Source organism: Palaemon carinicauda, chromosome 2 (assembly GCF_036898095.1).
Source record: "Palaemon carinicauda isolate YSFRI2023 chromosome 2, ASM3689809v2, whole genome shotgun sequence".
Classification (NCBI taxonomy): domain Eukaryota; kingdom Metazoa; phylum Arthropoda; class Malacostraca; order Decapoda; family Palaemonidae; genus Palaemon; species Palaemon carinicauda.
This window is the reverse complement of record NC_090726.1, coordinates 161,528,903-161,554,709: the sequence shown is the minus strand read 5'-3', so window position 1 is coordinate 161,554,709 and position 25,807 is coordinate 161,528,903. Positions and strand designations below refer to the sequence as shown.

The following is a 25,807-nucleotide window of genomic DNA, read 5'->3' as shown; positions in this document are numbered from 1 at the left end:
GTTGCCGATTGAGTAAATGCTTTGCATAACCTACACTTATATGTTCAGCATTTGCTTTCAAGATTGCAGCTTCTTCATTCTTGTATTCTCTACATCTTTTATCATTTGGTTTATGATTATCTTTACAGTTTGCACAGGTTGTATCTCTGTTGCATTGGCCATGTTCTAACAAAGAACAGTTAATACAGATCTTCGTATTATTGCAGTACCGGGAAGGGTGACCGTACTTGAAACAATTGAAGCATTGTAAAGGCCTAGGTTTATATTCTCGAACACGTACTCTTTCATTCTCAATAATTATATGATCTGGTATAACAGGGGTTTCAAATGTTAAAACTACCATGCTTGTTTGAGGGATCTTACTTACTTTCCAAACATTAGCAGGGCACATGTCCAGAATTTCTGGTTCTGAGAATTCATATAGATCTTTATCAAAAACTACTCCTTTACCATAGCTGAAGCTCATATGTGGTTTAATATCCTTAATAGGATCAATTTCTGCAATCTTCATGCCACAAAGCATGTGAGCTTGAGTATCTGATTTTGCATTAATCAAAACAGATTGCTTACCGTATCTACTAATATCCTTACTTTTAATTAATCCAACTTTTTTTTGTATAAATTTACTAATCTTATAATAGTTATAATTTTCTATCTTTCCAGATGCAATTATCCATGTTGGGGGCTTGGGGGTTCTTACTTCTGGAAGTCTATGCTCTATTTCTTTTTCCATCCATTCTTCTGGTTTATATACCTCTAGGTGTCTTGGTGCTTTATCACATAAAGCCCCAGAAATCAAACAATTGTCAATTTTTATGCTATCTAAATTTTTATTTGCTTCTAAAGCAATCTCAAAACTTGAAAATGATACCCAAGCTTCCCAAAAGCCTTTACTACCATTAAGCTCCATTAAAATTTCTTTGATTGCTCCAAATCTACAGAAGGCTTCATGAATTATGTCATAGCTACAACCAATTGGTATGTTTTTTAAATGGAGAATTTTCAGATTTTTTGTTGGATCTGGTAATGAGCCAGAACCAGAGAGTAAAGTATTACGGTTATTACAAGCATCATTTTCCACCAGTGCCGATAAATTGTCTTTAACAACACTGGTCAAAGAAGTATTGTTGGAGGAATCCTTTTTATTGCCGAGGTTGTCAACAGAGCTTTCCCTATTTAAACAAGCATAAGTCGTCAACGGTGTCTGGGGTTCGCCATTTGATCCAGGGGTACGGGGAATATTAAGTTTACTCATTAATTATTTTTTCAGGGGGAGGGAAGGGGTCATAATAACAATGAAAAAAAAACAATGGAAAAAAATATAGTTTAAGGGAGAGAAAAAATTAAGACTGTCTGAAATTCCAAAGAAGACACCGTTAGCCTTTCCTGGAATTAATTTCTCCACCAATGACACCTGTGAAAGCTGCTTACCAAATGTCCACTCCCTACCCTACCACAAAGGGATGGTACCACTATGATTAGAGTGGCTCAAGTGTATGCCAAACCCGCTTGATGGGACTGAGAGCATTTCATGAATACAATCATCCCCACTCTAATCATAGTGGCAGGCAAACCGGACAGAATGCCGAGAGTCCTATCTCTATAAAATCGCCAACCCCTGGAATCCGAAGGCCAAATTTCCTAAGAGATAGTTCCGCGTGCCAGTATGGGAATACTGACACTCCTAGGTGTCCAAACATTTTCGGGCAGTTGGCAAGACCACCACAGCTCCCACAATTGATTTTGAAATAAAAACCGATCATGGATACAATGTCCCCTCTAAAAAACCTGGACAGTGAAATGGGTAAAAGAGTTTTGACAGCAAGGTTGGAGACAGCTGATAATTATGAAGGAGGAATAAGCAATAAGAGGTAATAGAAAAAGAATGAGAGAAATTTAGAGTCAAACTGAGGAAAAGAAATTCCCCAGTTCGAGAGCCCTCTTGCCCGTCACAAGCCTTCAGCACGGGAATGATATGCCGTGCTGAAGCCCAATGACTTCATCAAGGCATTCTCTCGTTAAGAGGGAAGAGAATTTTGAAGATAAACTTTAATTTTCATTATCCACCATTTTACAGATGTCAAAGATATTAGGTCCATTTTGTCTCTGATATCAATTCCCCACAATCAGTCCACCATCTTGAGAGAATGCTGAGTAAAATTATCAAAACTTGACTCTCACTATGCAATGACTGTTCTAACAAAATTTGTTGTTTATCATTTGTTTCTTTGAAATACATACAAAGGTCAAACAAAATCTATCAATGAATAATTCAATTCATGGATACCTTCTTAATACACAAACTTTTTTATTATGATATTGCTGGATTCTCCTTGGTAACTAGGTTTTCAAGAAAATCAATAATAAAGTTAAACCACTTAAAACATTACACCGACTAATGAATAGATGATTTAAAAAGTATCTAACTCCATGTAATACATTTAATCTAAAGTTTAGAAAAAAATTGCACTATTCTTTTATGATGCGTCTTCATAAAGCCTTGTTCTGTACCAACAACCGCGTCCACACTTATGGAAGGGGACATTCCTCGTAATGTCAAATACAGTACATTATCATGCAAAATAAAATTAATACGCACCTAAGTCTGTGCTAATAAAAAGGGCTCCAATTTTATCCCAGCGGTGACCAAATTTTGGAATGATATACCAAATGTGGGGAATGTATTGGTGGAACTTCAGAAGGTCAAACGTATTGCAAATGCTTTTTGTTTGGCTATATATGACTGATTCATTTCAACCTAGTTACTTGATATATTCTTAATACTGTATATTCTATAAACTTTCTAGTCTAACGTAGTTGCTCATTTATAGGTATTTTGATATTTCTTTACAGTATTTCCTTTCAGTGATAGGCACCTTTCCCTGTTGGAGCCTTTGGGATTGTAGCCTCCTGCTTTTCTAACAAGGGTTGTGGTCTAGCGAGTAATAATTAAAACAGGAAACTTATCCAACCAGAATGATGAGAAGAGTACAAAAAAGCAAAGGATAATACTTAATCCCCTTCCTCTGATCTCCCTTGAGCTGAAATTATGCACTAATTCCCTTAATATTAATCAATGAAAGTACAATTATACACAATATCAACTAACCTGAATAGTTTTTCTAAATTCTTCTAATATCCTTAATGCTGTATCATAGTCCTTGAGTAAATGGAAAGACATGGCATAACCAATCCATGAAGCTCGCTGGGTTGGTCGTAATTCAAATAATTTGTACCGTGTGTCCTGAAAAGTAAAAAAAAACAAAAATTATTTTAAGAAGCAGCTGCAATATACAATTCAAAGTTTTACCATAAAGGTAAAGTTTTCAGATCAGTGTTGGTAGTCAAACAACAAATTTGAAAGCAGTTTGTATTTTCCTTAACTACTGTATACAAACCAAGTTTTTTTTACATAAGATAAGAGTGATGATAACCGAGAAGTTGGAATCCAGGTATAAACTTTTAACCAAGTGTCAACAGCCATTTGGGTTGCTACCACTCAGTAGCGGGAAGCACCGCTCCTACACGCTCACTAAAACCCCACGTTGATTGCAAAAAGGACATCCGGGGATAGATGATGACGGATAAATTTGTATAGTTATAAAAAAATTCAAAGTACTTCCAAATTTTTCATTTGTCCCCACATTACATACAAACCCTTGTTCTTTACATAGGCCAATCATCGTTGGGACAGTGTAAGTCCACTTTCCAAATGGCTGGAAATTCTACCTGGGAGTACTGTACTTGAGCCTTAAGCATCAAGACTAAGAATCCAGACACCTCGTTAACCGATGGCTTGGCAATGCCAGCGGGTTGACGCCCTACGCACTTGGCGCTAATCGAGCATGAGAACACTTTGTGGCTATGTCTGGGGCAAAATACAAACAAGAGTATGATCGTATTGTCACTCATCAACACTATCAAGAGACCTGGAGCGTTGAAAATGTAGGAGCATGGGAAAGGTTGCTGGTAACTCCAGGAGGTTTATGCGGCACTGCCAATCAGATTCAGACCACAGCCTGGAGGCTGTATAAGGATCTGCAAGTACACTCCTTGAGATCTAATGTGATTTTGAAGTCTAGCAGTCTTACTATCTGTCAGGCCGTGACCGAGTTCTCCATCTTAAACGGAGTCTAAAGGACAAACTCATTCATAACGGAGAAGTCTATGACCGGTCTCCAGATGAATTCTCTTCAAAAAATAAGACTATAAAAGCATAAAAATTCAATGAGGACCTCCTGGAGAGTGCCATTCTCTACCATGGTCCCAATTTGTGTTCGATACCCTGTGCGAAAGACATTGAACTCATTGGAGGATGAATCAAGGTAAGGGGAGATTTGGTGAACGGGGCAACACTCACCGTCCAGGGCTCTGCCCCCTACACTTTAGGCATACCCCCACTGGTGGAATTGCAGGGAGAGTAGCCTACTAGGGGGGGGGGTGTTTTGCTTGTCAGCCTCCTCTACCCTCTTTTAACTTCTTCCCCTAAAAGGAAGGTCTCTGAGGGTTTTATCTCTTGGCAGTGGACTGCACCAGACTACATCCATCCTTGAAGGCCTTATGAGCCTTCCTGGCAACAATAACATTAGATCAGATTTTTCTTATGTAAAATAAAAACTTTCGAAGACAGTGGAAGACCATGGTACATAGGCTATGGCACTACTCCAAGACTAGAGAACAATGGTTTGATTTTGGAGTGTATTCCTATAAGAGCTGCTTACCATACCTAGTCTCTCATCTACCCTTACCAGGAGTAAAGTAGCCACTGAACAATTACAGTGCAGTAGTTAACCCCTTGAATGAAGAATTGTTTGGTAATCTGTGTTGTTAGGTGTATGAGGACAGAGGAGAATGTGGAAAAAATAAGCCAGACTATTCGGTGTATGTGCAGGCAGATAAAATGAGCAGTAACCAGTGAGAGGGATCCAATGTAGTACTGTCAGGCCATCCAAAGGACCCAATAACACTCTTAACGGTAGTATCCAAACCTACGACCTAAAAATTCAACAATGATGCTAAGAGAAGACCAACCCAATCCAAACTAGTTTTAAAACAAGGACCTCATGATTAACACGATCAAAGGCAACACTAAAATCAAGGCCAATCATACAAACTTCCTGACCACAAGGAAGGGATTTCTGTAAAGCACTGGAGATTGTAAGAAGGGCATCACATGCTCCCAAGCCTTTACGAAAGCCAAATTGCAAACTAGGGAACAGATGATTACCTTCAACAAACTTATTTAGAAGTTTTGCCAAAGGACACTTAAAAACGTTAGATAATGGGAGTTACAGAAATTGGGCGGTAATCAGTTGTACTTGAGCTACCACAAAAGCATTTACTTAATGGAGTAACATCACTAATTCTCCAACAAGTGCAAAGAAGAACCCCTTCTTGCTAACTTGTGGATAATAATATAACTTAGGAGCTAAGAAATCAGCAGTCTTTCTAAAAATAAATGAAGGAAAAGTACCATTGGAGTCTACACTTCCACAAGCATCAAAGTCCATCGAGACAGCCTTAACTTCCCGAGATCAAAAAGCTAAACTAGTTCTGGAAAACCTGAATGAGTAAGAGCAAGTTTCTCATTACTCTGCTAAGTCACACACATCAGCCACAAAGGTTACCCTTTCCTTTGGACAGTGAGTGACAAGAGCCATCTGGTTTAAGTAGAGGAGGAACTGTTGTGTCTACACCAAAGAGTACAGATTTAAGGATAACCCACCACTTATGCTCATGGGTTGTACCAGAAAGGGTTTCTTTTATGGTTAAATTGTATTCCATTTCAGTTGAAACAAACTCTGAGCAAAATCTCTAAGCTGAGTATAGTTATTCCAAGTTAAATCAGATCTGTTACCCTTCCAAAGATGATAGGCCTCCTGCTTCTCCAAATAAGCACGTCTACAACCATCACTGAACCAGGGTTTGTCTTTCACTCGGTACCTGAGCACATGAGAAGGGATTTGCTTATCAATTATGTTGATCAGATTCTCATTCAAGGGAATAACAGGCTCATCACTATTATACAACTGTGACCAATTCAAGCCCGAAAGATCACTCAAAATGCCATTCCAATCTCCTTAAGATTTTAGATGAATTCTACATGAGTATGACACATCAGGGACAGGCTGTTCAGTCTTCAGTACTAATGAAATCAAAGCATGATCAGATGCCCCACCTGAAGAACCAACCTTATTTTTTATAACGCCAGTGGAGTTGGTGTATATGAGGTCCAAGCCGTTACCAGACCTATGAGGAGCTTCACTTATGATTTGTTCATAGCCTCATTCAGAGGCAAAGTCAAAGCTCTTATGAAATGGCCATCAGTATAAGAAACAAAATTTAACCACTCACTATAGTAAGCATTGAAATGAACCTCCACCCAAAAACAGGCCTTTATAATTTTCTTGTATCTTAGCCATAATGGTAATGAGACAATCGAAGATAGTATCATCCAAGCCTGGATACAGTAGATCGAACACAAATAGAAGTAGTTATGCCTGCCATAAACTTTTATTACCTGAATCTCATGACATCCACATTCATAGCAGGACTTATGAAAAGCAGGGTACTCAGTTCTAATATACTGTACACCACAATTCCCCTGGCCTTAGGAATGGCATCCCATTTCAAAATTATTGACTTCCTAAAACTCTGAATAAGGAACTCAGATGAGTGCCTCATATTAGAAACCAAAGTATCTGAGCACAAAAGAATATCATACTGTCTGGATGCAACTGTAAGGATTTGAATATTTGCATGCAGACTCCAAATATTGCAATACGGTAGACGACACCGATGAAGTCTTGCAAGAACTGGTTCCGGATTTCGGTCATATCTCCTTTAAAGGAAACAATGAAGGGTATTTAACCAGGGGCATTTCAAAGCCAAAGAACCTTGCTCCTCGGCATCTGCCTTCGGAACCTGGAGATGACGGCATCATACCTCGAGTATCCAGTTGACTCACTAGCTCGCAACACTGTGCGTAGAATTCCATAGCCCTTATTATTATTATTATTATTATTATTTGCTAAGCTACAACCCTAGCTGGAAAAGCAAAATGCTATAAGCCCAGGGGCCCCAACAGGGAAAATAGCCCAGTAAGGAAAGGAAAGAAGGAAAAATAAAATATTTTAAGAAGAGTAACATTAAAATAAATATTTCCTATATAAACTAAGAAAACTTTAACAAAACAAGAGGAAGAGAAATTAAATAGAATAGTGTGCCTGATTGTACCCTCAAGCAAGAGAACTCTAACCCAAGACAGTGGAAGACCATGGTACAGAGGCTATGGCACTACCCAAGACTAGAGAACAATGGTTTGATTTTGGAGTGTCCTTCTCCTAGAAGAGCTGCTTACCATAGCTAAAGAGTCTCTTCTACCCTTACTAAGAGGAAAGTAGCCACAGAACAAATACAGTGCAGTAGTTAACCCCTTGAGCGAAGAAGAATTGTTTAGTAACCTCAGTGTTGTCAGGTGTGTGAGGACAGAGGAGAATCTGTTAAGAATAGGCCAGACTATTCGGCGTATGTGTAGGCAAAGAGAAAGAACCGTAACCAAAGAGAAGGATCCAACGTAGTACTGTCTGGCCAGTCAAAGGACCCCATAACTCTCTGGCGGTAGTATTTCAACGGGCGGCTGGTGCCTTGGCCAACCTACTACCTACCTACCAGAAAGAACGACGTTTTTCAAAATGCTCCTTTATAAAAGATTTAAACAAATCTTTCAAGGAATAGGTTATTTATATAAACACTTGGCAAATAATTATTGCAATCATCCATCCATGAGGAGGCTAAAGAGTAGATCTAGCCATCCTCTTCATGTTCATGGCATCAATTGCCAAGAATGCAACAGGGTGTGCAGGATCTAAAGGTAGAGAGACAGGAAGTCCTGCACACAGTAGCACTTCTTCTGTCTCACAAATAGAACAGGAAGTAGCTTTGTCATCTTCCAGGTGCTAAGGGAGTCCTTCCTTGCAGAGATCTTAATATAGACTTTCTTAATGGACTCAGCTGCCAGGACAGATCGTAGCAGTTCTAGACGAGGTTTAATAGCCTGGAAAGCCATAAACGACAAGTCAATTGACGTGATTTTTCCCTTTGAGAAGAGCGAGGTGCCTCGCAAAGTTCATTAACATTCTGATACAGAAGAGAACTTGAAATAAAAATTGAATCCGACTAGCCTTAGGGCCAGCTGGTGCAGAAAGTGCTTCTATAAAACCAGGACTAACACCTTTACCAGCCCATCCTTCGATGAAGAACGATTAAGCCCCAAAGAGGGCCACAAGAGACGTAAAGCGTCTTGCACAGCAGACTTCACGTGGGAGGAAGCCTCCTGACCGGAGGGTTGCCGGAGAGTTAAAGGGCCAACATTCTTACTCGAGGAGGCCGAGCGAAAAGAGCCAGAGGAGTGGGTACCAGGCAAAAGAGGAAGAAAAGAAAGCTCCCAAAGGTGACAATTCCCTTTTAGATCCTTTCTTCTTCCTCCTGCCATACCACTCCCACTGGAAGGATGGCCATTTCTCCGACACTTATCACATACCTGCGTTATAGTGTGTACTCTGCACCCAGGACACATCGGTGAGAATTACATTCCACATAATTAATTTAAGTATGTACAATTGATATATCTGAAAGAGAAAGATCTCAACTTTTAGCCAGTAATCCAGAGCGTGGAAGAGAAAGTACGCTCTCAAACAGGTCTGGAATCAAAGTGGGGTTGCAGTGAGTGAGCAAGGGGGTTATTTCCCTCGCTACAGACTGGTAACAACCAAAATTGTTGTTGACACTTAGTTATAAGTTTATAGCGGTATTCCAGCTTCACTATTATCATTAGTCCTACGTAAAGAACATGGGGTTGTATTTGTGTAGGAACAAATAGTAATTAATAAATACTTACTCAACATGCTACTTTTTAGAAGATTTGCACAAATCTGTCAAGGCATAGTTTACTGTTCATAAAAACACTTGGCAAATACTTATTGCAATCACTTGCCGCTCACCTTATAACCTTCCAGATCTCGCATTTGAATCTGTAATAAAGACAGATCTCGCAGGATCTGTAAATTGTCTTTGTCCCATTTAAGGGCATTTCGATAACACTTGATGGCTTCATCGTATTTTTTGTCCGAACGTTGTAAAAGACCAAACACATGCCAACACACATGACTCTTGAGATTATTTCGTAAGCCTTGGCGTACAAAATTATATGCATCTTCTTTGCGTCCAAGACAATTCAAGATAAGGCCTTTCATTGCTAGCGTTTCTGTAAAAGAAAAAATCAAAATTCATTAAATTCTAACTACTAAAAAATCATCTGCATTCAAAACATTAATGTTAGGGCTTCATAAAATGGTAAAAATATTGTATTCTCTACAGTACTTTGCACTTACTGTCACATAGAACTTGCTACAAAAACATATAGTATATAAACAGTATAAACTGCAAAATCAACCTTGGCAACAAGGATATCATTACGAAGAGCCTAATTAATAATAAAGGTTTCCTCAGTACGGTATTGAGGTAAAATTAGCATTTATTAAAATTTCTTATTTCTATATTCACCTGATGTTCATATTGTTTCTTTAGAATTTTGGTTTAATCGATACTTACCAGTAAAATATTTTCAAATTTTAAATTTTCCCATTTTTTTTACTTCAACAAACAGAGCCCTCTAGCAGTTAGTAGTAGGAATCCCAAATTGCTGGGTTAGGCAGTATGGTTTTCAGTTATCTCCGTCTACCAAGGGCGATCGCACCTTCGCAAAATACGCTCTTAGATTGTTTACATATGTACTGTGACTGAAGTTGTCTTCCCCTGATTTAGTTAGCAATTATTCCCTGAAATGTGTACGAGAGTTATTTTTGGGATATCATGATCCGCATTCCCTTTGCATATCATGTCGGGGGCACTTCTGTGATTTAAATATTCAGTGATGTGTGTACTTCACTTTCGGTACCATTCATGGAAAAATGTTTCAATGGTTGACTAGCGATATAACGATATTGACACGCCTCGACCTTTACACGACACACAAGTTCTGCCATCTTTCGATAGTGATGAGCTTCACAAGCTCTTGATATCACTTGCTCCCTTTGTTAAACTTCAGACATCAGTGAATTCTCCCTTGGTCTTGGTAATTCTAATCCTTCTCTACCCACTGTCAAAACTAACCTAAACCCCAACCCTCATAATCATTCTAATATTAATATTATTTCATTCAGTAAGGATTCTGAACTTGCAATGCACTCCACAGATTCAAAACCTAACAGAGCCTTGAAAAATCTACATACAGTACCTAAGTTCCTAATGCCACTAAACCCTTCTAGTTGCTCAAAAAGACTAAACTAGATTGTGAGGCAGAAGACAGAGTGGTTTGTCTTGATCCATAATCACCCCATTCGTTAAAGTAGGTACTAATCACCAGTCTCACATTACTTATGTGGATGGTGTGGCATATCATGTGATTCCCTTATTCTAATAAGTGAGGGAAATTTATAAAAATAAAAGTAAATTCAAGATTAGTTTCAAATTCTGGACAGGCACTTCATAAAGCATCTAAAATTTACAAGTTCCTTGTTTCAATAAGGTACAGTAAAGGCCGATTCACATGACCCGTTTTCTTTATGACAGGCACGCCGCCGTTTAAGCGGCATCTAGCTTTCTTACGTGAATTCCAATGCAACTGTTCACACGACCCGTCAGGTTGACGGCGGCCCTCGATCGTCAGCCTTCTTTCCAAGAAATGCCAGCTGGTTTTACGGCCGTTAGCCACCCAATCAATGGATGGATGATGCTTCATGTGAACAAGGACCCGTATCGTATCCGTTAGTTTCGTAGTCTGCAACCTCGACTTTTCCTCATAGAGTTATAGTGTACAGTTACTTCATTGTTGACAGGTGGCACAATGAATGAGTAGTTAATTGAACTTGTATGAGGGTATGAAGAGTTATTTGACATGATATAGAATTTTCTTTGAGAAGTACAAAATTTGTTTTCAGAGATGAGATTAAGGCATTTTCACCTTAAGCAAACCAAGTCTTTCCTTTGGAGATATGGCTCATTGGCAATTTGTGTTCTTCCTGGGCAGGCCCATTTTAATCTTTGTAGCATTACAGATAAGCTTTGCTTTTGACATTCTGAAATATTGACAAAATTTCACTTCATCATCTCCCAGTACATTATAGTGTCCAGAACACTCCCTCCCTTTCTTTTCTTTAAGAGCTGATCCACCAATATAGTTTTCCTTTTTTGTCGGAATCTCTCTTCTTCCTCCTCTTCTAGTACAAGAGCAATTACTGCCAAATTTCTAATGCCGAGAGAATTATCTTCCATGGTCCTCACGCGACAGAATTGAAGCAAACAATGAAAACTGCGAGCTGGTTTCTCTATTGGAGCCCTAGGGCTTGTAGCATCCTGCTTGTCCAACTGAAGTTGTAGCTTAGCTAGTCCCAACAATAATTAACTTGGCAATTTAATTCATTTACCTTAAACAGCAATCCCCAGTACAAAAGAATAACATTAAAGAAAACCAGAAGATCACACAATGAAAATGAACAGAAAGGGATAAGGTCTTCCCCCTAAAATGAAGCAATCAATGGGATTGGAAGAGAAAATACCTATACATTATAGTTGTTGGACCAAAGTTATTTGAACATAACAATAATGCCATCAAATATACACCGTTACCCGACTTGAAAGTAAAATCATCATACAAATCTTCTGATCTGACAAATTTTAAAATAATTTGTATTTTCCCGAACGATACAAACCTTTAGCTATTCATGGGGGTATTACTTTTGGCAAAACTGAAAAGACAAGCCATTAGAATTTAGCGAGGGGGGGAAAGGGGGGGGTTTAGTATCTACCCCTCTCACTCACACAGCTGTAACTGTGCTTCACTTTGCTTGTCAGTAGGATTTCAAGGGGCCTGGGTTGGCCGGCAAGTCTGTATAAAGAGCTAAAGGTTTGTATCAGGAAAAATACAAATTATTTCCAAATTTGTCATTTGTTCCGTAACTGGAATACAAACCTACGCTATTTATAGGGGTACAGTACGACTCACACATTAGGAGGGTGGACGTCCCTGCCAATCTGACATTTTTGCTTTACCTGGGGATTCCTCTTTTTTGTGTTAGCACCAAAAGAAGGAAACCCCAAAACCTCGCTAACGTTGCTATGCAATATCTGCGGCCTAAGCAAGCTGTGTGTGTAGAGATACTAGCAATGTGATTGTCAAGGTAGGAGTTGTTTGAGGTCACCAAGACATTTCCAATACCACCTCCCCAAGGTATGGGGATGCAAGAGTATTGACACAATACTAGGAACAATGGTGTAGCTACAGTGGTTTGAGGTCAGTCAGCTGTACAAAGGACCCTGGATGCTTATTTCCCCAATAGAGGGGAGGATGAAGAAAAGAAAAGAGCCTTTTCGTTCATTCAGATTAAAACCGGGTAACCAATGCCTTAAACTTTCTGCTACTTGTCCTTTAAGGAGCTTGAGGTATTAAACCAGCTGTTGTGCAGCCACCACAGGACCAATAGAGAACATATCAAGTCTCCTGTGGGTCACGTCTTGCAAGTAGTGGGCAGTAAACGTTAATCTGATGTTTCCACATGCCCGCTTATAGAACCTGCACCACAGAGTAGTTACAATTGAAGGCCAGAGACGTAGCAATGCACCTTACGTCATGTGCTCTTGGTCCACGTGTTGGAGGAGGATCTGGATTCTGTGCTCATTCAATTATCATGCGAATCCACGCTGAAATGTTTTTTTTTGTGATCCTCCTCTTAGTCATCCCTATGCTGACAAAAAGCGAAGGCCCTCAGGGACGAGCTGCATATGTCCTTACTGAGCATAGTAACAGATGATTTGGGTCATCGGTTACAGAACGAAGACTCGATATCCAAAAGAAGCCTAATCTCAGATCCGCTATCCCCGGATTTTGAGTCTTAGCTACGAACTCCAGAACAAAGTTGAGGTTTACCTCTCCCCATCCCCTTGAATGAGCAATGCCATACGAAAGACAATGTAGTTCGCTGACTCCCTCGGCGAAGCCAAAGCTAGTAAGATCATCGTCTTTACACGGAAGAAGTGGCGATCTGTTGCCTGGTGTAAAGGTTCATAGGGAGGTCCTCCAGGGGACCGAAGAACCCAAACCACGTTACAAGGAGGAGGTCTCACTTCTAAATGGGGACAGTAAGTTCATAACTTCATATTAGAAGTGAAAGTTCCAGAGGAAAGAAAATGTCGACTCCTTTCAATCTAAAGGCATGACTCAAGGCCGAGCAATAGCCTTTTACTACCGAAACTGAGAGAGCATTTCCTCTCACAGATATACGAAGAACTCCGCAATTGCTGGAATAGTGGCATCGAATGGAGAGATACCACAGAACACATTCCACTTCACCTGGTAGACTGCAGCTGACGACTTTCGCAGATGCTCAGACATCCTTTTCTTTTCGCAGCTTACTGCAAAAAGCCTCACTGGGAGAGATGTTGGATAGTCTCCAGCGTGAAGTCGAAGCGAGGCTACGGCTTTATAGAAGATGTTGGCGTGTGGTTGTCTGAGTAGATCGTGTCGTGGAGGAAGTTCTCTTGGAAGCTCCGTTAGGAGTTACAGAAGGTCTAGGAACTATTCTGCGTGATGCCACAGCTGAGCTACGAGGGTCATTGAGAGATTGACCAAGGTACTGGTCTTGTTGAGCACTCTTCTCATCAGAAAGAACAGGGCAAACGCAAAAACGTCAACGTTGTCCCACCGCTGTTGGAATGCATTTTGCCAGAGAGCCTCGGGGTCTGAGACTGGGGAGCAGTACAATGGGAGCCTGAAGTTCAGGGCCGTTGCAAACAGATCCACCGTCGGAGAACCCTACAAAGTCAGGACTCTGTTGATTACTATATGATCCTAAGACCATTCGGAACCCACTATCCGATTCGCTCTGCTCAAATTGTACGCGAGCACATTCCTTTTGCCAGGAATGAAGCAAGCTGATAGTGTTACCAAATGGACTTCCGTTTATCTCAGTATTTCTACTGCCAGATGGGATAGGGGCTTGCTTGTTGATGTAAGCCCCGACTGTGATGTTGTCACTCATCACCACCAGTAAGTGGCCCTCCAGAAACTGATGGAACTGTTCAAGGGCCAGGAATGCCGCTCTCATCTTCAAGAGATTGACGTGCTGGTACTTTTCAAATTCTGATCCTAGGCCTGAGGTCGTGTGGTGCAGCCTGTAGGCCCCCACCCTTCTTATGATGCATCTGTGAAAAGCAACAAGTCCTGGGGAGGACAAGAAGTGAAGTTTGACGCCCTTTAGCAGATTCTAGTCTGCCCCCCCCCCCCCCAGGTCTATCTGTTCTTTTGGTTGCATGGGGATCAGAATATCCAGGGAATCAAAGGCTTGATTCCAGTTGGACTTCAGCCACCACTGGAGAGATCGAATCCTCAGGTTCCAGCGTCCAGACACCTTTTTCCACAAGAGTCTCTCGACTGAAGAAGCCTGGGGAGCCATCGAGGACCTCTTGGAGAGCTCCCTTCTCCAACATGGTCTGGACTTTAGCCAGAAGGGCCTGCTCCACTGCGGATCCCATTACAAAGGAGATTTTTGACACTGGAGTCTTGATCAGTAGAGGGAGAGATGACGTGTACAGGACGCGATACTGTATGAATCACGGACACTGTTCAGGATTCGGCCCAAAGCTGCAGCCACCTCTGCCAACAACAATGTAGGCATCCCCCTATTGGTGGACAAGTGGGGAGATCGCATACTTGGAGCCATTAGTGTCCTTGGTAGGAAAGGGCTTCTTAACCTTGTCTTTAGCTGCAGTCCTACTTGAAGCTGGTTTTGGCTGGTTGGTCTGTGTGAGTCCTATGGAGGGCAGAGTCCTGATGAGACTTCCTCCATCTCCCTGCTGCCTGCTAAACATCTGGCTCAAACAAAAAAGATCCCTCCAGAGAGGAATTCCAGTGTCTCGTGATCTTGATGTATGGGACTTGGCGATAGAACCTCTCGACTACCCAGTCTTTGCGCCTCAAGATGGTGTAAGCCCACAAGTTCATAATTTGGTGGGCGAGGAACTCTATAGTGCAAGTGCCTGAAAGCAGGAACGTCTCCGTCGCCTTCCTTGGAAAAATCCTCGGTCCTTACCAGGTTCCCCAATGATCCTAACCACAGATCAAGCCATGCAGTAGTCTGCATGGTGTGCTTCCCCACTTTTTCCTGGATCAGGATCTCTGTAGCCGAGAACTTGATTTGAAGGCCATAAAGTCTCTCTAGAGACATTCCCTTCGTTAATTCCTCTAAGAAATGGTGTAGAGGAAGAGTCGGGAGGGCCACGTATCTCCTTGCTGGAGACACGGAGGTGGGAGGAGGAATTTTGAGGACGAGCCTGAGTGGAACATTGAAGAGTCGGGAGGGCCACGTATCTCCTTGCTGGAGACCCGGAGGTGGGAGGAGGAATTTTGAGGACGAGCCTGAGTGGAACATTGCAAAGAAGTCCGAGAGCTGGGAGGAAACCTTTCCCCTGGCACTCTTCAGTCCCTGAGACCAAGGCAAGGGTGCACTGGACTTGAGGAGCATCCGAGTGCCAAAAACACAATCGAGGACGTGTCTTTGCCCTCTTGAGGAGCCATCACTGGGTCTGTCAACCAGTTGAAGGACCTCAAGCAGGCCAGAACTTACCAAAAGGCATGTTCAGACTCTCTCTGATCAGCTTCTGAAGGACTGACAGCTACATCATCGTCTTCCATCCAAGAGATATCATTTCGGGGTGGGTCGTGGTTCATGTAGTGGCTGGTCCATGGCCTGACCCCTCTGCGGGTCTAGGGATCCTCATAGAGGATTTCAGCATCGTCTTGGAGCTCTTAGATTCCCTCCTAGGAGGCAAAAAGGTCTCCACAGCAGGTTTTGATGGAATAAGCTTTTGCTGTCCACCAGTCGGGGAATGATGGATTCCTCCGCGGGTTTCGGTGCAGTTGTATTGCCATCGCGTGGGACTTCCTTGCTAAGGGAGGACAGGAGTGAGTCAGGCAAGGACTCTTTCTTGCTGTGTACCTCTGACTGAAATGACAAGTGAGGCACAGGAGATTGAGGAGGAGATGAACCAGTGAGCCTAGGCATTCTCTTAAAAGGTCTAGTATTGGTCAGCTTGACCCTGGTATATGGTGCCTCATCATGAGCTCCTTTCTTCCTCTTCAGGAGACAAAAACGTGGGTCTTTGCCTTGGAAGAGCAGAGAAAGACTCCTCCAGTACTCTGGGAGTTTCCGAGGGGCGGGAGGATGGTAATCCCGAAGAGGACGCCTGGGATACTCCCCTAACCAAGGCTCCAAACCGCGGTTGCTGTCCGATGGTGGCACTGTCTGAAAGTTCCCGAGAAGAGAGAAGAGGAGCGCCGCAACAGTCTTTACTGCAGACGAGGATGATGAGGGTTGCTGTGCTGTGGTCTCCGAGCAAGAAGTTTAGGAATTTTGAATCCTTGCAGGCTGCCCTTTTCAGTCGTCCTCGGCAAACGCGATGTTCTGTGTTCACAGGGAAGAGAATGGGGTGACGGCGAACAATGGGGAGAGCCGAAGCTCTATGGGAGCACATTACCGTGCAACCACCTGAAGAGAGGTATGCTCTAGGTATGCTGTCATTCGTTCAGCGATCAGCAAGAAATCGGCAAGCTGGCAAACAATGAGTTGGCAAGCGTTGAGCTGGCGAACGGAACCGGGCCAGGGAATGGCGTAAAGCTGTAGCCTTGCCATCCTCTGGAGGGGAGTGACAAGTCGTCGGCAAATGACGAGAGCCTCGGTGAGCAACCAAAGATTGCTGGTGAACTGGCGAGATGGAAGAACGTCAGTTACTGAGTCCTGACGAGCAGGAGACTGACGGGCTATCGATCGGTGAGGAGATCGATGGGTCGGCGATTGGTGAACTGGGGATCGATGAGCTGGCTAACGGCACCAGGCCGGAAACGACGAATAGCTGAAAGAAGATCCTTGGATGTATGATCACCAGAGAAACAGGCGAAGACCAAGAACCAAACAAGCTAGGAAGATCCTTCGAAGAGGAGCGCTACAAGGACGAAGCAGACGAGCCAAGCAGTCACTTTTTCACTGAAGGTGAAGGACCACGACCGACGCGAAGAGGAGGGCGAGTTCGGCGACCACGACGACGAACCTCCCCAGGGGCAGCCAGAGCAGCAGGCCTCCGAAGAGGAATCTATGAATGGTCTCTCTCGCGAATGGGAGAACATGCCTTGGACTTTGCTCCACTCCCAAAAGATCGGAAGGGGAAGCGCAGTCCTCAAGGACGACCATTTCGACCAGGGCCAAAGGGTCTACCTCTGACTCGGAAAAACGTGGCAACCCTGTACCCCTTGCTGAAGCAACTGCAACAACACCTCCTTGAAAGGTGGAACCTGGCAAACCCTGAGATGGCCACAACTCAGAAAGGGGAGAAAGAGGCAAGGTCTCCCTCAGGGGGAGAGGCAGGGCCGCCTCGCAAGGGGAGGCAAGGTGTCCCTCAGGGAGAGAGGCAGGGCCGCCTCGCAAGGGGAGGCAACACCATCTCTCGAGGCCCGAGTCTGACCAAGAGTTAAGGGTCCTGCGGTACTACTCGACGAAACCCAGGGGGGAACCTCTCGAGTAGAAGCTTTGGAGAAAAGTCCGGGGACGGAAGAAGCAGCTTTGGGTTTCTTCTGCTTCTTCAAAGGAGAAGTCCCTTTTAAACTACTTATGCAGTCGCCCAAACTTTACCCACTAGAAGGCAGACCACTCCCGACAATCAACACACTATCCACGTCACATTGTTGGCACCAACAAGCCCGATATAAATGGTGAGGATTGGTACCCTTGGAAGATATGAGAGTACAGTACCGCAGGAGCAGCCCTCAGGTCTATGGCAGATACGCATGACCGGCAAGGAAGGGCACACACACAGAAGAAAAAGTACAAAAATATTAGCAATGGCAGTCGAATTATAGAAGAAGAAGAGCGGTAACAACCGTTCTCCATCCGAGCCAAAAGCAAAGAGAAGAACAGTCACAGGTTTGTGAGTGACAAGGGTAGGCACTACCCCCACCCCAACCCCCACTAACAAGCAGGATGGGTGGTTAACCCTCGCTAAATTCTAATGGCTCCTCTTTTCAGCTTTGCTGAAAGTAATACCCCTATAAATAGCGTAGGTTTGTATTGCAGTTACGGAACAACTAATTATTGAATAACAGAAAAAACTCCAAATTGAATTTGACCGATTATATATTCTTAAAAGCCTTAGATCTGATGCAGTGGCAAAGCAATCATAGGCCAAAAACTAATAAGTTGGAAACAATAACTAATATTAGCTAAAGACACAAAACACCTGAATAATTTCAGCAGTAAAATAATAAAAAATAACGAACAAAATATCATACAGTAATCATTTAACACTCATTATGATGTAAAATCCCTGGCAACTATTTAGGGAACTTCTTCCCTGGGTTGGGGGTCTTACAGAGGCAATCCCTGGGGAAGGTAAGCACAAGTTGTTTTTCTTTTAATAAACACAAAAATCTTGTGGTGCTTTGTAGATATATGCAATGTGACCTAGAACTATGAATCACTAAAATAACAAATATTAGAAATTTAGACTTGCATCAATTCCAAGCAAAGAGAAATGGTTGCTGACAATGCTCCATGTCAAACAAACGCTGCTAAAGTGTAAGCTTAGTACGGTACCGCGTCATCAAGATTAACATAGCAATCTTTATAAGCCATATCTATAAATAAAATGACAAACATAAGTGCAATTTACACAAATCTAAATTCAATTAACATCACCTGTGCACTAACATGGGTATTTTAATAACAGAACGTGCTGCCAGCACAGGGTAACCCACAACTATAATGCAAATTGTTAAAAGGAGCTGATTCTTGGTTAACTTACTGGATCACTGTCACTGAGAATTACGGTTATGCAGAGCAATTAATCCAATACACTTCAGACATTATCATTATTATCATTAAATGCTAAGTTACAACCCTAGTTGGAAAAGCAGGATGCTATAAGCCCAAGGGCCCCAACAGGGAACATAGTCCAGTGAGGAAGGGAAACGATACAAGGATAAATAAAATATTTCAAGAGCAGTGATATCAAAATAAATATTTCCTATATAAACTATAAAAACTTTAACAGAACAAGAGGAAGAGAAATTAGATAGAATAGTGTGCCCAAGTGTACCTTCAAGCAAGAGAACTCTAACCCAAGACAGTGGAAGACCATGGTGCAGAGGCTATGGCACTACCAAAGACTAGAGAACAATGGTTTGATTTTGGAGTGTTCTAGAAGAGCTCTTACCATAGCTAAAGAGTCTCTTCTACCCTTACCAAGAGCAAAGTAGCCACTGAACAATTGCAGTGCAGTAATTAACCCCTTGGGTGGAGAAGAATTGTTTGGTAATCTCAGTGTTGTCAGGTGTATTAGAACAAAGGAGAATCTGTAGAGAATAGGCCAGACTATTCGGTGTCTGTGTAGGCAAAGGGAAAGAACCGTAACTAGAGAGAAGGATCCAATGTAGTAATGTCTAGCCAATCAAAGGACCCCATAACACTCTAGCAGTAGTATCTCAACGGGCGGCTGGTGCCACCCGAGTATCTTAAATGCGTCAGTTGGGCTGCCTAGTGAAAATGGGATTTAAACTGCAAATAATTGTCTAAATGAATTAATGTTGATACCTTTGCAGCCCAAAGGTATTACACATACAGTATCAAAATTACTTAATGTTATATAAGTGCTTACCTCCATGATCTGAAAAGTTGGCGAGAATTTGCTTTGCAAACTTGAGCCCATTTTTATACTGTTTCTGCTCATAGCATTTCTGAAATAGAAAGTACAATAAATTATGCTATACTGTTACTGAAACCAAATTAATGTAAAAATTAGTTACAATCAATTATGCTATACTGTTACTGAAACTAAATTAGAGTAGAAATTAGTTACTATGTAATTTACTAACTCAAACGAGGCAGTGAAGAAAAATTCAAAATCACAATATATGAAATCATGACAACACCTATGTATTAGACTATAACAAGCGGCTCTATTCTCTTCTTGTCAAAGGAAACATGATTTCTATAAATACAGCTACTTGTCTCTTACAAGAAATTAAAAGAACTCAAGGATAAAATCTTATCCCTGCAGTAGCTAAAAAAATAAAATATGATAGCAGGCAATAACTTCTATTTCTACTAATTTCTCTTTCTAACACTAGACCTGATGGAGTGACTAAAATGACACGAGACCCAAAGGCAATAGTAATATGGCCCATCGTCCTTTTATTGGTTTCACCCCAACAGAATGAGGATTACCTTGTCAGTGCCCTTCCATTTTTTTTTTTAGGTTATACTACAGTAATACCTTGATTTATGAGTATTAACTCAGAATAAGGGCATGAACTTTATTCTCAGTATATGAGCACTGCATCTGTATGCAAGAAAAAATTTCTCTCCATATGTGCATTTTGTGGACAAATACTAACGTGACTAACATGAAATCAGTAAAGCGGTGCCCATACACCAAAAGCAGTCTTCACGGCATGTTCATGAGATTTCTACCCCTTCCCATGCCATTTTATAGAAAACACAAATGTAGTCATCTCTACGTAAGTTTCTTGTCAAAATTGAATGCAAGTGTAGAAATAGACAACCAAATATACAAACCATAATCCAAGTGATTCACTTGGTGATAGTGAACACCGTTCAAAAGAGAGAACTGTCACGTACCAACAGCAGTAAGACCTAATGAGGTTATGAGAGCATGAAAGAAATGCGGTCTACTGCGGTTTTCGGCGCTTTTGTGTGTTAATGTGTGTTCTCAGACTGTAGGTGTGGAGGAGGAATACGACCCAGTGTTGCGACTACTCTGGTCTACAAACCAACCAACTCGATGTAACCGGTATGACGGGTGCACCATCACCTACTGCAACAGTTGAACAATTTAAACTACAAGCAATTGTAAAGAAGACTCAAGCCCTTGAAGAGCAAAGAGTTAGTGTCGGGACGTCATAGCTGATACTCGGAAGGCTATACATTCGTCCAGCGTAAGAGTGAGTGCAACCCTAACCAGTTTTGCTAAAGTCACTATTATTAAGACTTTGTCATCTGATTGTACTTAGTACTAATTACCTCGTCGGTAACTGTATTTAGCTGTAAAATTATTTCAAAGTACAGCATTGTACCATAACACTACAAGATTAACCGAACAAAGAGAAAATACTTATAATTCTCAAACCACTTTTTAACCATTTGCTGCTTGTGATAAAACTCGGAACTGGGCCTAGAAAATTAAATATCTGTTCACTTTCAACATTTTACTTGTCTACTTTGTTCATCACCCAGAAAATATCCATTAATTTACATATTCACGCTATGTCTGGGAGTGAAAGAAGTTCTCAGGGAGGAAGATTCTCCCTCCAAGCACTAACAATCCCTCCTCTTGTATCTTAAACGAAACGCCAGTCCCGATTCTCCTCTATGGTGAAGTGCGAGTTAATCTGTCAATAATTCATTCTTTATTATGTATTACTCTGTTCTTTATTGTGAATTATTAATTTCCGACGCTAGGCGGTTATAATTCATCCTTTATATAATACTAGAACCTTTATTAAATGAGTGTATAGGTTATGTATATCGTATTGAGTAAATTCCTTTCCTGGATTTCTTGAGAAAAATGTTTTGGTTTACAAACATGCTTGTAGAATGGATTAAACTCATAGACCGAGATACTACCTCACAAATGTTATGACAAAGACAGTAGTTCACATCAGTTTCTATATAGTATTTCTCTATCTCTCTCTCTCTCCACCTAGCTGCAACCGACTATGGTGCTAACGGCTAACAATCAAGTACCTAATTCACTGCTCAAAAGGAGAGGTAATCTCAGTGTTTTGGAATGTCCCATCTGTTCCCTCTGGCAAGTTCTGAGACTCTTAACACAGTGCCATAACATTACCAATTACGAGTAGATGAGCTACCATACCAAATGTTGGCTTTCCTTAAATAAATGTATATTTAGAAAATGAATGGGTGTCTTGAGATAGATTGTACTGAAATTCTCATGGATTTTCCTGAAATCTAAATCATTAAGAAAATACTTGTCCATGAAGAGAAAAGTGAAGAATCTTTGACATGTAAGTGGGAGGGGCTACTCACATGCACTCATCACTTGTCGTAACTAATGCATCAACAAAAACTGTAATTATAGGTCAACTAAAAATTTTCCTGTTCTATAGGCCATAAGGTTTGTATTCAATTAGGGGCAACGCCCATGTAGTCAATTGTAAAGATTTATTTGTTGTCATATGCAAACCATCCTACGAAACTAGGAATATTTATATCACATGTAATTTTTCTAAGGTAGTTTTAGAATTTAAAAATCTTATGTTTCTCCTCCATTTCTAAGTGTGCAGTTTATTTATCTTTAAAATTATTAAGTACAATGTGAATTATTTATGTAGGCTATGCACAGTAGAAAACCTCAATTGTTGGGCAAAATACCCCCGAGTTACTATTAATCTAGCCTATGACACCAGAAGTTAAGATGACAATGAAGTATACAATTTGAACTAGAGAGGCTATTAGCTCTTCTTTTTACTCATAATATTTCATAATACTTGAACAATAATGTACTAAAATACATTTCAGTTCTCTTACCACTGGCATGTTGAGAAATTTCACACAAAACGTTGAAGGCAGAAGAAAACAAAATTCTAGGGGCATTTATAATTCTTAATTCCTTTTTGTTTTGTACTGGTAAACCTTTGCCTAATTCTATGGATAACCGACATGTTTATCATTAGGTACAGTGCAGTCAAAATAGTTCCATATTTTCTAAATATCTAAATAAAAACTGAAATATCTACCAAGTGAGCCAAATTGAGAAAAAAAGTTTATTACTCTTAGATTCCAGACTGCAAATGTACGCAAACTTTTCAAGAGTCTTGGAAACAATGACCTAACCTAACGTAGAAACAGTCAAAATAATAATACAATTACATTCACCCAGTGCTGTACTGATTTAAAAGATTGGCTTTACTCACCTTCCACATTAACTTAAGTAACGTAGTGTATTTGTATATCACTGTCTCACAAATTATTGATCAACTGATCAGTCAAAAATATTTCAAGTATTTAATGGGATGGCTATTGCGTTAATTTTCATCTACACTTAAAAACAATGTATATTTGAGTGTATTTTGAAGTTGGGTACATATACCCCTAACCAAGAGCAGTAACATTATCACTCGTCTCGTCATCACTTTGTATTGAACATCACTATCGCTCACATATTCATTACACAGGATCATTGACAATTGTATGCACATCATTTGGAATATCACTATCAGTATCATAATCTTTGCGCACTTAATCACCAACACAATCACAGCATATTTTGCCATATAAGATGCTGAAGATACATAGTAACAAAAAGGAAAAAAAAAAAATTCAGGGGTTGTATGATAGCGGCCACCTGCATGTATTAGTATGTCAAACTTAGAATACGGCAGTGTAAGGGGGGTCGCAAGGGGGCGTTAGCCCCACCCCCCCAAAGTTAGGCAAGTAGGTAAGGGCATGGCTTGTAGGTTAGGTTAGGGGGGAAAGTTTGGGTTAGTTGATGTCCATTTTTAATGAACGCGTGAGGAACTGGCCGCTGATATACAAAGACTCCAAATTCAGAAACCTGAATCAAATATCGAGGCCACGTAGGAAATAACGCAAAACGAGAAAAATTAACGCCGAAATACGAAACACCTCACATCAAGTATCACCCTGTCACATAGGCGTACGCATGTGCTCACATCTCAATTGACAAGAAGGATTCCTCGAATGAAGATACACTGGTTATATTGGCTTTAGTGACAAAACAAAAGGAAAAAGTACAGCTGTAAATGTTATAAGCATTTTCCATTGGGGAATTGAAGAGAAGAATTTCAATGAATCTTCACACTCATGAAATTTAAGGATGAATAATTGTTTTTCAATTATTTGCGAATGAGGGACTGATATCACTGCGGCAACCAAAAAGTCAATCTGAGGGTTAAAATTGGCATAAAGCAATAAAGTACTGTATCTGCAGAAGGAAAATTAATCTAGGCTCTTAAGGGAGTTAGAAATTAGTTTTCAAACTTATAAGCAACAGCAGTATACCACCAACACCAAAATAAGTTGCGACAGCCGCTGTAGCACACACATGCGCCACGACACGAAAGTAGACTGATTAATTTGGAGTTTTCTGGCATCCGGACATCTACACAAAAATAGAAAAGGTTCACTTTCGATCCACACGTGGCCACACCTGTTTCGAGTTCCTGGTGTGTCATTACTTTCTAAGCAACAGACGATAAAGATCTTTGTTATCACTTATCTTTATGTGTGACACAATTAGGGTTTCTCGTTACTTCCTACGTGATTCCCACTTCATGCCACGCCTCTCCGCGCTACTAACAATTACATGACAGCTCGCTCAGCCAATCGGCTTATAATTTTGGAAAAAAAGGTGTTCCCCTTGAGGACCATTAGCAGAAGGTGGCTATTCTGCCAAATAATTGTGGAACAAATCAACCACTTCGGCAAACAATTATAAAATTTCCACAATGTTAACAGCCAACCATTAACCTTTATGGGCTAACCCAGACTCAAAGTTATACATAAAAAAATTAAACAGCAAGCAAATGCTAACTTTACATATTAGTTCTGCCCACAGCAGAATTTAGAAATTATGTTAGGCTATGTTGGATATCTCTCAAATCGAAGGGATAATCTACTTTTGTTAGGTTACTTGATCATAAATAACAATTCTCTCAGGAAAGGGCTACAGGCCAAGGCCGGTGACAATTGCATGCAAACAAAGGGCTGCAATTAAATTAGGCTATGGCAAGGCCACCGGCGAGGCTACACGTGAATTAGGCCTAATTCTGAACAAGATGCATGCTGGCCAAGGCTACTGGTTCAAGTTGACTTAGGCCTAAAGTAGAACATATATTACACATTATGTAATCTAGGCCGGACTTTATTATTCGCCTTCTAATAATGCTCTCGGGTGGTAAATCATCCCATTAAAGATGACTTTTCGTGACATCTTTGAAAAATGGCCATTTCAAAAGAACATCGTAAAACGGGCCGAAATTAAACGCGGACTCCTAGACAGGCTTTTCCAGCATCGCATTTATTTAGAGCATCTGACTGGCATATACGTCGAGCAGTGGACACAAATTGTCTAAAGAGTCGTGTCAATCGGTAGGATCATTGGAAGAAGTCTGTAGACCGGTTGAAAGGGAATGCATCGGTCATATACATTTCGGAGATTTGTTTTGGATACGGGAGCGGATCCCCGAGTGAACCATGCCTAGACTATACTCACCAATATTCGCTTAAATAGCGCATTTTCCTTAGGCGGCAGCTGCTGCTTTTTCGGGTCCATCTTCTTTTATCTACCACTGAGGCTAATGATGGAAATAATGGCCTCAGAGTGTATAAATAAAGGCAAAATAACGGAAATATCCCGCGTGGACCGGGCAAGATGGCGGGTGTCGGAGATGACGTCGAGGAAGTGACGTCATCGTAAACAAATATGGCTGCCTCTTGAGATCTCTTCTTTGTTTTAGAGTTGGGACTCGGGGATTATTTATAAGCAGATGTGTAAAGTTGATAGAGTTTGAAGCCCTTAACATTAAACATGCATGCTAACATTAGAATAGAAATTATAACTTAAAAAGGCTTCTAAATTAGTTTCTATCCTTATATCTAGAAAATAATATTTCTATTTGAAATTCAGATTTACCGATCTATTG

The 25,807-nt window shown here is 41.0% G+C and overlaps 1 protein-coding gene across 2 annotated transcripts in view; it reads right to left on the bottom strand.

Moving 5' to 3' along the window:
* The window catches only part of Naa15-16 (N-alpha-acetyltransferase 15/16), a 64,875-nt gene extending 39,300 nt beyond the window's left edge, over positions 1–25,575 (bottom strand). For both annotated transcript variants that reach the window (XM_068359587.1, XM_068359591.1), the window contains exons 1-4: positions 25,378–25,575; positions 19,759–19,837; positions 9,003–9,265; positions 3,110–3,244 (exon numbers count right to left, since the gene is read on the bottom strand). In XM_068359587.1, the coding sequence (XP_068215688.1) occupies positions 3,110–3,244; positions 9,003–9,265; positions 19,759–19,837; positions 25,378–25,437 (537 nt within the window). In that variant the 5' untranslated portion in view covers positions 25,438–25,575. The remainder of the gene's footprint in view (positions 1–3,109; positions 3,245–9,002; positions 9,266–19,758; positions 19,838–25,377) is intronic.
* Positions 25,576–25,807: the final 232 nt, after the last annotated feature.